At 46.3% G+C, this 15,261-nt stretch overlaps 1 protein-coding gene across 2 annotated transcripts in view; it reads left to right on the top strand.

Moving 5' to 3' along the window:
* Positions 1 to 13,547, top strand: part of ALDH18A1 (aldehyde dehydrogenase 18 family member A1) — a 46,816-nt gene extending 33,269 nt beyond the window's left edge. For both annotated transcript variants that reach the window (XM_082406521.1, XM_082406522.1), the window contains exons 13-18: positions 1,734 to 1,871; positions 4,305 to 4,500; positions 4,606 to 4,727; positions 6,731 to 6,917; positions 7,939 to 8,034; positions 12,515 to 13,547. In XM_082406521.1, coding sequence (XP_082262647.1) covers positions 1,734 to 1,871; positions 4,305 to 4,500; positions 4,606 to 4,727; positions 6,731 to 6,917; positions 7,939 to 8,034; positions 12,515 to 12,696 — 921 coding nt within the window. In that variant the 3' untranslated portion in view covers positions 12,697 to 13,547. The remainder of the gene's footprint in view (positions 1 to 1,733; positions 1,872 to 4,304; positions 4,501 to 4,605; positions 4,728 to 6,730; positions 6,918 to 7,938; positions 8,035 to 12,514) is intronic.
* Positions 13,548 to 15,261: the final 1,714 nt, after the last annotated feature.

The following is a 15,261-nucleotide window of genomic DNA, read 5'->3' as shown; positions in this document are numbered from 1 at the left end:
GCCCCAAAGTCTCACAGAGAGATTCTATTTAAAAACAAACAAAAGGGACTGCCCTGGTGACACAGTGGTTAAGAATCCGCCTGCCATTGCAGGGGACACGGGTTGAATCCCTGGTCTGGGAAGATCCCACATGCCGCGGAGCAACTAAGCCCGTGCGCCACAACTACTGAGCCTGCGCTCTAGAGCCTGCAAGCCACAACTACTGAGCCCACGTGCCTAGAGCTCGGGCTCTGCAACAAGAGAAGCCACTGCAATGAGAAACCTGCACACCGCACGAAGAGTAGCCCCCGCTCGCTGCAGCTAGAGAAAGCCAGCAGGCAGCAACGAAGACCCAGCACAGCCAGCCAGCCAGCCAGCCAGCCAGCCAGCCAGCCATAACTAACTAACTAACTAAATTAATTAATTAATTAAAATAAAAAATTAATTAATTAAAAAATAAAAAATAAATTATAAATAAATAATAATAAATTTCAAAAATAAAAACATTAAATAAATAAATAAAACAAAAAACCAGTACCTTTTTACCCTAGGGCATAGGTGACCATGGGAGTCCCACATGCTCTGTGGAGGCTATTCCCTGACATGACCTAAAACCAGCTGGTCCACCAAGGGACTCCCATACCTTTGGGGTCTGTCCTCAGCCCCTTTCTGGCTGCATATCTGTCTCACAGAGAACCCCCAGAGATAACTGCAGAACTCCCATCAGCTGGTAGAAGTGAGTCCTAAGTCTCTCTACAGGCCGTGTCCATGAAGTTTTCTCTACTACCTTTTATCCATACTAGCGAATGCTTCATGAGGGAAAGGTTTCCTCTTCAGCCAGTTACAGCTGAGGTTCCTCGCATGGCATCACAGAATCCATGAATCCTAAAAGTTATATGTAGAATGCTGTGTGTTTGTGCATTTATCTGGGAAAAGTTGACATAATTTTTGTAAGGGGTTCATGAGCAACAAAAACAAAAAAGGATTAAGAACCATTAATCTGGAGATTAACGTGTTCAAGCAAGTTTTTTAAAGTTTCTTTTGATACATTACGAAAATGGGAAGATTTTCATTCATCCTGAGAGCATTCAGAAAGTTCAGCTTCAGGCCTTGGATGCTCAGGTGAGTGTCATTAGCTCTTGGCTCTAAGAGGGTAACTAACCCTCCTCCTGGATGGCCTGCTTCTTCCTCCCAGCAGCCTCTGCCGCGGCTGTCCAGGGGCTGGCAGCTCTAGTCCTCTCCAGGGTCTCAGCACAGCCGTTAGAGCTCTTGGAACAATGGCAGGGCCAGGGTAGGATGTGGCCAGAGATGCCGCCCAGCCTGAGTCAGGTGGAACAACACCTGAGTCAGGAGGCCGCTGAGCACCTGTCCTCCACCGTGGCCAGAGAGGGGAGTGCCCATGTGACCCTGGGCACTCAACTCAGGTTACAGTGTAATGGTGCTAAGGAAGCTGTACAGTATAGTTCCTAAGATCCGGGGCTTTGGCTCTGGAGTCAAGGCCCCCAGCTCTGCCGCTTATAAGCTGTGTGACCTTGGGGCGTCACCAACTTCTCTGTGCTTCAGTGTCCTTATGTGTAAAGCAGAGGGTAAAACAGGTACTTAATTCACTGGAATGTTGTGAAGATTAAACACGGTAGGCCTTACAAAGTGATTAACAGTGCTTGGCACAGGAAATGTGCTCAGCGAGTGCTAATGTTACCATTACTTTTACTGCTTTTTCCCTTTGGTTCATTGCTCTCCTCTTTGATCTGCAGGTGGCAGCCTTGGCTATCGCAAGTGGTAATGGCTTGTTACTCAAAGGAGGGAAGGAGGCCTCACACAGCAACCGGATTCTTCACCTCCTGACCCAGGAGGCCCTCTCCATCCATGGAGTCAAGGAGGCTGTACAGCTGGTGGGTCCCTGGGAATGAGCCAGGTCAGGCCCAGAGGGGCCAGGTCAGGTCTCTGGGTGTTTGAAGCAAAGCTTAGGCCACATAAGGCCGAGCCAGTACAGGCAGGTTTGATTGGAGGAGCAACAGGTCCAGTGTGCCTGTGACATTAGACAATGGTAGGGCTGCCTTGACCCAGATGGGTCTTAAGTGGCTCAGGAAGGTCCCTCTCATACAGCTGTGTCCTGGTACTGTTGATTTACAAGAATGCCTGTTAGCCCTTCATTCTTAAGGTCACAGGCAGCAGGAATACCAGACCCAGACTGTGAGTGAGGCCTGGGTTCTGCTCACTGGTAGTGATTTAGGCCAAGTCAGACAGATACATTTTATGAAAGTTTGTCAGAAACTGTCATGCAGCTTGTAAGTATGAGGTCATGCTGTTAACACTATTATTATTATGGTCATTATTTTAACCATTGTGTCACTCTCCTCAACCGTCCAGTGGAGGTTTTGAAGTACTAGATAGTTTGAGTACCTACTGTGGGCAAGGCACTTGCATCCATTATCTCATTTAATCCTCATAACAACCCTGTGAGAAAAATTATTAGGTCCATTTTATAGATGGAAGAAAAATAAGCTCATTGGTAAAATAACTTAGCCAGAATCACCCAGAGTTTAGATTTGGACCTAGGCTGACTCCAGATCCTTCTCTTTTTCCCTTGAGGCCCACTCACTCCAACATTCCAGGATTCCGTTGGCTGCTAGGAGGGTGTCTACGAACCTGCCTCGTTACATGCTCCCTGACAAGAAGCTGGGTTATTCTTACAGTGACATAGTGGGTAGAAAGAGCACAGGCTGTAGGGGTTCAGATCCCAGCTGCTCTATACCCTAGTTTAATTCGACAGATTTCCTCCTTCTCCTCCTTCTTATTGATGTATAACATACATAAAGTACCCTAATCACATGTGAACAGCTCTGTAATTGTGTCCGCGTATATACACTCATATAACCACCCCCCGCATCAACATACAGACTATTTCCCGTACCCCGAAGTCTCCCTTGTGCCCTTCCCCATCAGCAGGCCCCACCCCACCACCAGGAAACCACTCTCTTTTTACTTTCTTCACATTCAATTTCTTTTGCCTATTCTTGAACTTCATATAAGTGAAATAATACAAAACGCACTCTTTTATCTGTATTTCTTTTGTTCAGGTATTTCTTTCTCATGTCCATGAGATTCATCCTCACTGTTGCATCTAGCAGTACTTTTCCCTTTTTTATTGCTGTGTAGTATTCCATTTATATGCATGTACTACAGCTTATCCTTTCTTCTGTCGATGAACATTTGGGTTGTTTCTGGTTTGGTGCAATGCAGATTAAAGTTGCCATGAACCTTCTTGTACATGTATATTTGTACTTCTCTTGTGAGTAACATGTCCATATGGGGGAAAGTTAAAAATCAAGAGGAAGGAAAAAATGCCCATAATCTCAGAGCTCTAACACAAGCGCTTTAGTCACTCCAGCCAGCGTCCCAGGGTAGAGGTTGTCGGCAGAAGTCGTGGCGAACCGTGACTCCCTAACAAGAGCAGCATGTCACTAGGCTGTGATTAGAGAGCCAACGGCGCAGCCACTTCCTTCTGTGACCTTCACAGCCTGCCGTGCTCTGTACCTCCTCGAACTCCCAGAGATAGCACGTTGTACCTCTTCTAGCATCTTAAAAGTGTCTGTCCTGTGTTATGGCTAGTCATAGGGTAGTCCTGTCTTCCCTACCAGACTCTGAGTTCTTCGAGGGCAGGGACCCTGTCCTGCATGTTTTGTAACGCAGAGCACAGGACCTAATGTGTAGAGTTTGATAAGCATTTGCTGGACAACTTTCAATTCCCGTGATCAGGAACTTAATCTTGTTTTTGTTTTGAATATTTATTTATTTATTTTCCTTGTGTTTTTTTTTTTTTGGCTGTGTCGTGTCTTAGTTGTGGCACATGGGATCTGTGTTGAGACATGTGGGATCTTTTCACTATGGCGCGCGGTCTGCTCGGGTTTCTCTCTAGTTGCAGCACGCGGGCTTCTCTCTAGTTGTGCCGTGCAGGTTTTCTCTCTGTAGTTGTGGCACGTAGGCTCCAGGGCACGTGAGCTCTGTAGTTTGTGGCACACGGGCTCTCTTGTTGCGGTGCGTGAGCTCAGTAGTTGGGGCACATGGGCTTAGTTGCCCCGCGGCATGTGGGATCTTAGTTCCCTGACCAGAGATCAAACCCACATCCCCTGCATTGGAAGGCAGATTCTTTACCACTGGACCACCAGGGATGTTCCTTAATCTTGTTTTTGGAATAAGTTTTCAGAGCATCAAACTTAGTTCTCAGGAGATACAGACATTTATCTGTGAAAGGGATGCTGCTACTTCCATATTTTGTGTAGTCGGAAGATGTCATCTTTATCTTTTATTCTCTGCCTTTTCAGGTGAATACCAGAGAAGAAGTGGAAGATCTTTGCCGCCTAGACAAAATGATAGATCTAATCATTCCACGCGGCTCCTCTCAGCTGGTCAGAAACATCCAGAAAGCTGCTAAGGGCATTCCAGTGATGGGGCACAGTGAAGGCATCTGCCACATGTACGTGGATTCAGAGGCCAGTGTCGACAAGGTCACCAGACTAGGTGAGCTCAGTGGTGTCCCCTGTTTTATGCGGGCAAAATATTTGTCATGTCCTCGGTGGCTCTGGATCATGTTAATAGAAACAACTTTTTGTCCTCCTCTGTCAGTTAGAGACTCTAAATGCGAATATCCAGCCGCCTGTAATGCTTTAGAGACTCTGTTAATCCACCGAGATCTGCTGAGAACGCCATTATTTGACCAGATCATTGACATGCTGAGAGTGGAACAGGTAGGACAAGTCCATCACTTCCTGTCTTCCCTCCCGAGATTTAGAAGCCTGTGGCATCAGACTGGGAGCAGCTGCCATACCATTTAAGGAAATGTGAGAAGCAATATTTTTGAGCATCTGCCATATACAAAGTTCTGTGCTGAGTACACAGTGAGTAAGGCATGCCTTTGCCTCTGACAGTCTAGTGGATGGAAGAAACCCATACACAAATAGCTTCATTCCAAAGTGGTGTGTGTTCAGTGTTAAGAGTGTTCAAAGATAAAGCAGGTCACATGGCAGCCCACTGAATGGACTCTTTCCTGCCACCTCTTATTCAGGCGGCATAAAGTTTATGTTTCTGAACACACGTTCTTGTTTGGATTTGATTTGAAAAGATGGTGCAGAAATGTTTTCAAACCAAAAATTTATATATAGCCGCTCCTCCACAGATGTCTTCAGTTACCAATATTAATGTGCTTATTAATACAGTGATATTTGGGAGTGAGCAGTTTGTATAATGTCCTCTCTGGATTATTTTCTTACCATGTCATTAAGATTATAAACCACCAGTGCCAGTAAGTTTTGAATATAAATGTATGCTCCATCCTAAATTCCTGATTGCAAGAAAGATAGATGTTCTCCAGGTGAAACTGGACAATCTTAAATTTTCTGTCAGGATGCATTTTAAGCTTTAATATCTGATGTCAGAATTATGTAAACTAGCACAGCAGTAGAGAAAGTGACTGCTGGTCTTGGTTGCTTTGACCCTGAACATGTGTCTCTTCCCTTCCATCCTTTTGCTGAAAAGGAAGACTTCAGTCAGCTTATAAATGTGGCATGGTCCCAGTTTGGAAAATGAAAATAAATGTACCCCACAAATTATAAGGGAGTTAGATCACATGATTACTTATGTTTGGGGCCTGACCTTCCACTAGTGGCCTGTTTGAGTGCTGACGTATATGCCAGGCACCACACTGGCCTGGACTGGACAGGACGAAAGCTCTCCTGTATCCAGGAATAGAACCCCCAGTTCTGATTCAGACAAACCCACAATATCCTCAGTCATCCTCAGCTTTGCCTTGAAATTCCTCAAGTCAGAATGAGCCGGTGTGTGTACTTCAGCACCTTGTAGTGCAGGAAGTACACCAGAGGACGACTTGCACATGGGTGGGGTTCCAGCCCCTGGGGAACATGGTTGGACCCCAGGCCTGGAGGAAGTGTGGTCCCAGATAGGAAACCATTCAGGGCCTTGGGAGCAACAAGGACATGACAAATGTGGCTTGTTGTGATTTGAGCCAAGTCAAGAGCTTGGCCCTAAAGAATCAAGGCGTGAACGCTGCCCTGGGAAGGTCTCGGAGAACAAGGCCTGAGTGGGATCACACTGTGACTGGGGTCCCCAGTGACCAGCCTCAGCGTCCTTAACTTCCTCCAGCCAGAAGCAGGATTAGCCCCAGAATCTGGACCTGAGCTGAACCTGGAAATGGGGCCAGACTGACAAAGTCAGAAATCTAACGACTAACCACAGTTTGAAGTGGTTTCCAACCAAGTACTGTTTTCCTCTAAAGCACGCCTAGGACTTCTCCAGGGCAGAGGGAGTAGAAGTGTGTTTGTGGCATCTCCCTCTTTCCATCTGAGTCCAATGCCTAAGTCCCACAGGCTGGGAATGGGATTTTTCTAGTCACGTGTTCGTTTTAGTAAAATGCCAGCAGTCAAGGGCTTATGTCAATAGCCCATTAAATGCCTTGCACATTCTTCACATTCAGAGGCTTCCTGCTTAAGTCCCTACTCCAGTTTTACTGGGGTCCCACTGCTGACAGGTGGCCGTCAGCATTTCCCAAAGCAGAGCATCCTGGAGGGTGGAAGGCTGCCTCTAAAGGGAAGCACGGACTGGTTTAGTTTCCAGGCCACAGGCGCCCCGGACTCATCATCTTCGGGCTCATCCTGCTGTTGGATCCCAGAGGGAGGAGTGTGCGTTGCCTCTCTCTGCTGTGTTTATGTTGTTGCCCCGACTTCCTGTGTCCCAGGTGAAGATTCACGCAGGCCCCAAGTTCGCCTCCTATCTGACCTTCAGCCCCTCCGAAGTGAAGTCCCTCCGAACTGAGTACGGGGACCTGGAACTGTGCATTGAAGTGGTGGACAGCGTGCAGGAGGCCATCGACCACATCCACAAGTACGGCAGCTCCCACACGGACGTCATCGTCACAGAGAATGGTAAGTGTGCAGGGGCTGCAGCACACGGGGTCTGCGTTTTCTGCCTTGATCTCCAAGCTGACCCTGCTCCTCCCGGCCCCTCTTAGCCTGCAGGAGAACGTAATCTCAGTGGACTGATAACAGTGCCTGGTGTGGGCGGCACTTGCTGGTTTGCTGAGTGCTTTTACATCTGTTATCTCGCTGTGTTGTCACAGTGGCCCCGAGGGGTGAGGCAGGGAAGAGATGATTCGCTCCACTTTAAACATGGCTCACTCTGTGTGAGAGGCGTTACCATTTAATCCATGCAGCAGTCTTTCCAGGTTGCTGGAATAAACCCATTTTACAGCTGAGGAAATCAAGGCTCAGGAGGTTAAGCACAGAACCAACTAGTTTAGGGCAAAACCAACTCTCCACAGTCACTCACTCCCTCCACAGGTGAGCCTGGGTGTCAGGCATGGAGGCCCGATGGTAAAGGATGCCAGCATGGCCCCCTCAGGGAACTTCCAGTCAGTTTACTGGGGAATCGCAGCACCACCAGTGAAAACAGTTAATACTTGAGCACTTGCCATCTGCTAGGCTCTGGGATGAGTGCTCCATGGCTGTCGGTTCATTTTACCCTCTCTGCAAGCCTGGGAGCTGCGTAATATTGTCAGTCCTCATTGTACTCAGGCACAGAGAGGTTCAGAAGCCTGTCCACAGTCACCCAGCTGGTGGGTGTGGAGTTTGAGTTGAGACTTTGGCATTTGACTCAGAGCCTATAAACAGATAGTATAAACAAGCCAGTGCAGCACTGAGAGTACGTCTGCAGGGAGATCTGGATTCCAACCCAGTCTTTCCCAGGTACCTACTCCTTCAACAATAGGACTGATGAAGCTGGTTTGCTTTCTTTCTGTTTTAGATTTTTCACAAGTCTGCATGTTTAATATGTGGGGAAGCACCTCAGGGGCCTGGGCCCTGCCCCAGTCAGGCCCTGTTGAGTGGCTGGAAGCAGGGATGTTCTCCCTGGGCCATCCTAACTCAGTTTCTTCCCTTTATGCTGCAGAGAAGACAGCAGAGTTCTTCCTCCAGCACGTGGATAGTGCCTGTGTGTTCTGGAACGCCAGCACTCGCTTCTCTGATGGCTACCGCTTCGGACTGGGTAAGAAAGAGTGTGGTCGGCGAGAAAGGAGTCCCTTGTGAATCACTGTGTGGCCCCAAGGAGCATGGTGAGGGTGGAGGAGACACCTGGCCTTTACAGTCACGTGCATGATCAAGATGATGCAGACATGCCGAGGGAAGGTTGGTTTATGAGAGAGAATGATAACAGCTACCATGAACTGGTAGAAGTCCTGTGTTCTAGGCGTTTCACATGCTAAGAAGGTAGGTACTTGTATTTCCTTTTTCATAGATGAGGATACTGAGATTCAAAGAAATGAAGTAACTTGCCCAAAGTCATGCAGCTGGTGTTCAGACCCAGACTTCCGTGAGTCCAGAGCCTGGACTCTGCCACGTACAGCAGACCACAGTGTGTCCGCATGCATGGGTTATGACAGGTGTGCATGCCAAGGTCCCGTGAGAACACTGCCGCTGCAGACTTACTCCTTCAGAGGGACACAGCCAGGTTGCCTCAGAGCTAGGAATCCACCCTGAGGACAGGACAAAAAAAGGTGTTAGTACCTATGCTGGGCTGACGTATGAGCATCAGAAACAAACAGATAAGCCCAGAGGTGCAAGGTTGACTTCTAAAGCAGACTTTGAAATAAAAAGCTTCAGGAAGACACCCTCCCCGCTTCTGTCATTAGTTATAAATTCTCCATCCCCCAGTAGTATAAGGAGTTCTCAGACAGTTGCTGGTTTTCAGGGGTACCATTTTACAAAGCTCCAATAAGGCATTTATGGCACATCTGAGAATTATTTCAACTACTTAAAACATTTTAATCCCCCTGAACATTTGAATAGAGAACTGCCTAGAGAAATAGTTCTCACTGAATTGTTAAAGGTTACTAAAGGGAATTTTGCTCAGTTATTCTTAGTCATTGGACTCTTTATTTTTAGTTCCCTGTTTCTGTTGTGTTGGGGTTTGATTTAGTTATCACATCACTTGCACTGATCTTTGTATTCCATGTTCTTTTTTTTTTTTTTAATCAGTCGTCAATTTTATACACATCAGTGTATACATGTCAATCCCAATCGCCCAATTCAGCACACCACCATCCCCACCCCACCACAGTTTTCCCCCCTTGGTGTCCATACGTTTGTTCTCTACATCTGTGTCTCTATTTCTGCCATGCAAACCGGTTCATCTGTACCATTTTTCTAGGTTCCACATACATGCGTTAATATACGATATTTGTTTTTCTCTTTCTGACTTACTTCACTCTGTATGACAGTCTCTAGATCCATCCACGTCTCAACAAATGACTCAATTTCGTTCCTTTTTATGGCTGAGTAATATTCCATTGTATATATGTACCACAACTTCTTTATCCATTCGTCTGTCGATGGGCATTTAGGTTGCTTCCATGACCTGGCTATTGTAAATAGTGCTTCAATGAACATTGGGGTGCATGTGTCTTTTTGAATTACGGTTTTCTCTGGGTATATGCCCAGTAGTTGGATTGCTGGGTCATATGGTAATTCTATTTTTAGTTTTTTAAGGAACCTCCATATTGTTCTCCATAGTGGCTGTATCAATTTACATTCCCACCAACAGTGCAAGAGGGTTCCCTTTTCTCCACACTCTCTCCAACATTTGTTGTTTGTAGATTTTCTGATGATGCCCATTGTCACTGGTGTGAGGTGATAACTCATTGTAGTTTTGATTTGCATTTCTCTAATAATTAGTGATGTTGAGCATCTTTTCATGTGCTTCTTGGCCATCTGTATGTCTTCTTTGGAGAAATGTCTATTTAGGTCTTCTGCCCATTTTTGGATTGGGTTGTTTGTTTCTTTAATATTGAGCTGAATGAGCTGTTTATATATTTTGGAGGTTAATCCTTTGTCCATTGATTCATTTGCAAATATTTTCTCCCATTCTGAGGGTTGTTTTTTCGTCTTGTTTATGGTTTCCTTTGCTGTGCAAAAGCTTTGAGGTTTCATTAGGTCCCATTGTTTATTTTTGTTTTTATTTCCATTTCTCTAGGGGGTGGATCAAAAAAGATCTTGCTGTGATTTATGTCAAAGAGTATTCTTCCTATGTTTTCCTCTAAGAGTTTTATAGTGTCTGGTCTTATATTTAGGTCTCGAATCCATTTTGAGTTTATTTTTGTGTATAGTGTTAGGGATTGTTCTAATTTCATTCTTTCACATGTAGCTGTCCAGTTTTCCCAGCACCACTTATTGAAGAGACTGTCTTTTCTCCATTGTATATCTTTGCCTCCTTTGTCGCAGATTAGTTGACCATAGGTGCGTGGGTTTATCTCTGGGCTTTCTATCTTGTTCCATTGATCTATGTTTCTGTTTTTGTGCCAGTACCATATTGTCTTGATTACTGTAGGTTTGTAGTATAGTCTGAAGTCAGGGAGTCTGATTCCTCCAGCTCCATTTTTTTCCCTCAAGACTACTTTGGCAATTTGGGGTCTTTTGTGTCTCCATACAAATTTTAGGATGATTTGTTCTAGTTCCGTAAAAAATGCCATTGGTAATTTGATAGGGATTGCATTGAATCTGTAGATTGCTTTGGGTAGTATAGTCATTTTCACAATATTGATTCTTCCAATCCAAGAACATGGTATATCTCTCCATCTGTTGGTATCATCTTTAATTACTTTCATCAGTGTCTTATAGTTTTCTGCATACAGGTCTTTTGTCTCCCTAGGTAGGTTTATTCCTAGGTATTTTATGCTTTTTGTTGCATTGGTAAATGGGACTGTTTCCTTAATTTCTCTTTCAGATTATTCATCATTAGTGTATAGGAATGCAAGAGATTTCTGTGCATTAATTTTGTATCCTGCAACTTTACCAAATTCATTGATTAGCTCTAGTAGTTTTCTGGTGGCATTTTTAGGATTCTCTATGTATAGTATCACGTCGTCTGCAGTGACAGCTTTACTTCTTCTTTTCCGATTTGGATTCCTTGTATTTGTTTTTTTTCTCTGATTGCTGTGGCTAAAACTTCCAAAACTATGTTGAATAATAGTGGTGAGAGTGGGCAACCTTGTCTTGTTCCTGATCTTAGTGGAAATGGTTTCAGTTTTTCACCATTGAGGACAATGTTGGCTGTGGGTTTGTCATATATGGCCTTTATTATGTTGAGGAAAGTTCCCTCTATGCCTACTTTCTGGAGGGTTTTTATCATAAATGGGTATTGAATTTTGTTGAAGAAGAAACAGCACACTTGTAAGGGCTGAGGTGCCCAGCTTTCAAGTGAAAGTCCAAGATGGGGGAGGAGCAAAGACCACTCCATTGTCTTTCCATCAGCCGCTCAGAGCAAAAGCTCAGACTCTGGTTGGGTTAAATTCCTGTGAAATGCATGAATAATAGTAACAGATAATATTTATTGAGCATTTACTATATTTCCGGCACCGTGCTAAGTGCATCACATGCATTATCTCTCTTAGTTCTACATAATGGATTCTATTATTTTCTTCCTTTTCCAAAAGAAAAAACTGAAGCAAGAGATGGTAGGTAACCTGCCCAAAGTCATGTGGTCTCTACGCTATTAACCCAGAATTTGAAGCCAGTGGTCACCATCTCCTTGCCAACCACTGCCCCAGGCACCTCTGCATTCGGGTCCTTGCTTGGTCCTCTCTGCCTGCACCGGCTCTCCACTGCTGTCCCCTGGCCGGCTCCTTCTCATTCAGGTTTCAGCCAAAGGCACCTCCTCGGGGAGGCTCCCACTGACCACCCTATCCAGGGTGCTGCCGCCCTGCCACACAGTCTCTGTGCCAGCACCCTTCACTGCACCCCATCACCACATGGAATTATTTGTTGAACTGTTCTTTGGCTGCCTTGCCCACAAGAATACAAGCTCCATGAATTGCATCAGTTGTTCACCACTTCATCCCCGGGTCCCAGCCCAGTGCCTGCTCAGTGAAGTTGTGATGAGCAAAGGAGCCCTGCCTCAACTGCACACGGTGCAGAACACCAAGCCAGACCCGGGAAGAGCCCCGGTGCCCCGCGTCTGAGGCGGGAGCAGGAGGGAGGAAAAGGAAAAGTACTCTTTGGTGTAGTCAGCAGCCATCTCATGAGCACCTAGGAGCTAGGCGTTCTAGGGGATACCTAGAACATGTCCCTTACCATCTAGGGTTTAAAGGATACTCGGGGAGATGAAACCTCTGTACACTGTCGTACACCTGAAACAATACCCAAATGTCAGATGATGGTACGCAATCCAGGCACAAGACAGATATCGGAGACAGCACTTGTAGTATTGTCAAAATGGATTGGGTATAAAATACAAAAGAGAGGCCCACGGTCAGGCCCCTTCTTCTTTTATTAAAGAAGGGATCTGACCGTGACTCACAGCAAGCAGAGAACATGTTTATGGGGACAGTGGACGTCAGACTAGCCCAGGGAGGATGGGTCAGGAGAGGGCAGAGAGGGGGCGCCAAGTGAGGAGAAGGAAGAGACGTGGGCCTGGCGGGCGGTCCGGAAGCAGAGGCTGGGAAAGCCATGTCCTCATCCGTGCTTTTCCACAGGAGCCGAAGTGGGGATCAGTACATCTCGAATCCACGCCCGGGGACCAGTGGGACTGGAGGGGCTGCTTACTACCAAGTGGCTGCTGCGAGGCCAGGACCACGTGGTCTCGGACTTCTCCGAGCATGGAAGTTTAAAGTACCTTCACGAGAGCCTCCCTATTCCTCAGAGAAACACCAACTGAAAGCATTCAGAGGAGAGCCGGGCATGTTCCGAGCAGTCTTCACAGTTAAACTCATCTTAAGCCTCTCGGGGGGTGAACCAGGTCTTGTCTCCCACCTCCTGGAAGGGCCTGCCTGTTGGAAAGTGCCCCTCAGCATTGATGGGCCATGTGGCAACATCAGCCTGGGCGAAGGACTCGCATTCCAGCTCACCCTTTTCTTTCTTTCCTTCTAAGTTAGCAAATAATCGCTCTGGTTAGGGATTTTGCTTAATTGCTAGAGGGGGACTTTGCCTCACATAGTGTAGTTCCCTTCCATGATAGAAACAGAAAGGTGCGGTTTCCCCACGTAAAAGGCAATGGAAAAATCATGGTCGCTTTTTACCTTTTATCACCTCAATGAGGTAGAGTCTCCCTTGGCATGTGGTTGTTATGAGAGCCAGTCGTACCTGATAAGTCTCCACATTTCATTTCTTTCACACTCTTAGTCGTCTTCAAAAAGGAAAGATTTGGAATTTAGAGAGAGGCAGCTCTTTTTAGCATTCTCATTAGAAACAATCACAAAAATGGACTGAATCATTTCCACTAGGAAGACTGACCTTTTGTATTTATTTGTGGAGTAAATATAAATAAGCATTCCAGATGCTGTAAGCCTCTGGATCCAGGAGCTCGGCACTACCTGTGACATGGTTGGAACCTGGAGCTGCAGACAGGAGGTACAAGTTTCAGGATGAAGGACCTACAGCCATTGTGCTTGAAATTTTTATATGAATTATTTTGTCATCCTATCCTCTCCCTCCAAAACAAAAATTAGAGGATTATTTTAATACTTTGGATTCTTGCCCCCTTTTTGAGAAATAAAGTTCTTATCAGAAGCCTGTGTGCATGATTTAAGCTTTCTCCATCACTTGTTGTTACCCTCTTCCTTTTCCCTCCCTTGTGGCCCTCACACTCTGCTGTTACGCAGTCTCTTCTCTGGAAGTTGGTTGGGGACAGAGGCCGTCTGCCTCAACAGTATCAGTGGAAGCAGCACAGGCAGATCCCCACGGGAGGGACTCAGGCTGAGAGAGAGGAAAGGAAAACATGATATGAAGCCCCAGGAGCTTAGGGACTAAAAACACGGTGATGGTCTGAAGTTCGTGGGTGTGACTGACATGAGCCTGCTGTCCTTGTGCCGGGTCCACACGGCGTCCACGTGGATTGTTCTGCCCGTCGCATTGCCTCAGGATCGCCTGCTTCAGTGACAGCCCTAAGCCCTCCCTGCCTCCCTCCGTCCTGTTCTTAAGGTCCTTGGTGCCTGACAGTCTGCAGTTGAAAGATTTCTTGTCTCATGGGGGCCCTCCCAAAGAAATAAGCACTGACTTCCATGTTTCTTTTTATCCTCTGAGGATGTTTTATGAGCACAAGAATTATGGTGTCGTGGGGAACATGTTCCCGGCTGGCTCCAGGCTGTACCTCTCATCCAGACCCTTACATGGTCGGCCACGTTACCCTGCCTGCCCCGCCCTCTGAGTGGGGAGTTCTGGCATAGCTTGCCTGAAAAGGCAATAAACAAAGTCCTGCCTGAAACTCTATGGCAAATACCACAATCAGCTCCCAACCACACAACAAATGCCCCTGGAATCGAAAATAGAAAGTGACCCAAGAAGGCCAAGCCCTCGGGGAAGACTCCACTGAGGAGGCAGACCTGGAGCTGGGCCCTGAGAAAGACAAGCTGTAGGGTAAGACGAGGCCAGAGCATTCAGGCAGGGGACTGGGGAAGCAAAAGCCAGAGGTGGGGATGAAATGCAGGTCTGGGGAGCAGTGAATATGCCAGTTCGGGGCTGAAGTTCATGTGGGTAAACAGGAAGGCGGTACATCCAAGACATCTGGGAGATGTAACCTCTACCGGAGCCACCCTTCTAGGGCATGGGATGGGGGTGAGTTTAGTGCAGAAAATGCAGCTAAAGCTCAGTCATCCAACAAGTCCATTCTCCCTATGCAGCCACCTCGGTCCTTAGTCCATTTCTACAGAGAGTGTGGGCCATCAGATTCTCCCTTTTCCCACCAAAAGCAGAGAGATTTCCAAAAGAAGGCCAGGAGGCAGCCGTAGCTTCACAGGGACGCCCACCCAGGCAGTCTTCCAGTATGTGGCTTGTCCTAGCTATAGGAAGCTGGCTTTTTATTCTGAAATCCCTTCTGTGGTCCTGCCCTGCTACTTCCCTTTCTTGGCCATCAACTCCTGGCAGCACCTGCTGTTGAACCCACCAATCCTGAAACTCCCACCTCCCCACCGACGAGGGAAAAAAAGCCCTCAACAAATGTTTGTATTCATCAAGCCAAGTTTACTTGGGTTTAGATTTTCTATTACTTAGAAATAAAGATGGTAATAATTATAACGGTAAATATAATAGTGATAAAATTAATGTCTGAATGATTCAGTATATTCATATATTATGGGGGCATTTACAAAATTATTCATATGGGAAGAAAATTGGGCAGCCGAGGACTGGATTATAGTAGGTGTTATTTGTCTGCTCTATATCCTTTATTTTATGAAACCATCTCTTCCCATTTTGCAGTAACCCGGCTCAGTCTCTGTGACTTGTG

Source organism: Balaenoptera borealis (genome assembly GCF_965194805.1).
Source record: "Balaenoptera borealis genome assembly, chromosome: 10".
Classification (NCBI taxonomy): domain Eukaryota; kingdom Metazoa; phylum Chordata; class Mammalia; order Artiodactyla; family Balaenopteridae; genus Balaenoptera; species Balaenoptera borealis.
The sequence above is the reverse complement of the archived record's forward strand: the minus strand, read 5'-3'. Positions and strand labels throughout refer to the sequence as shown.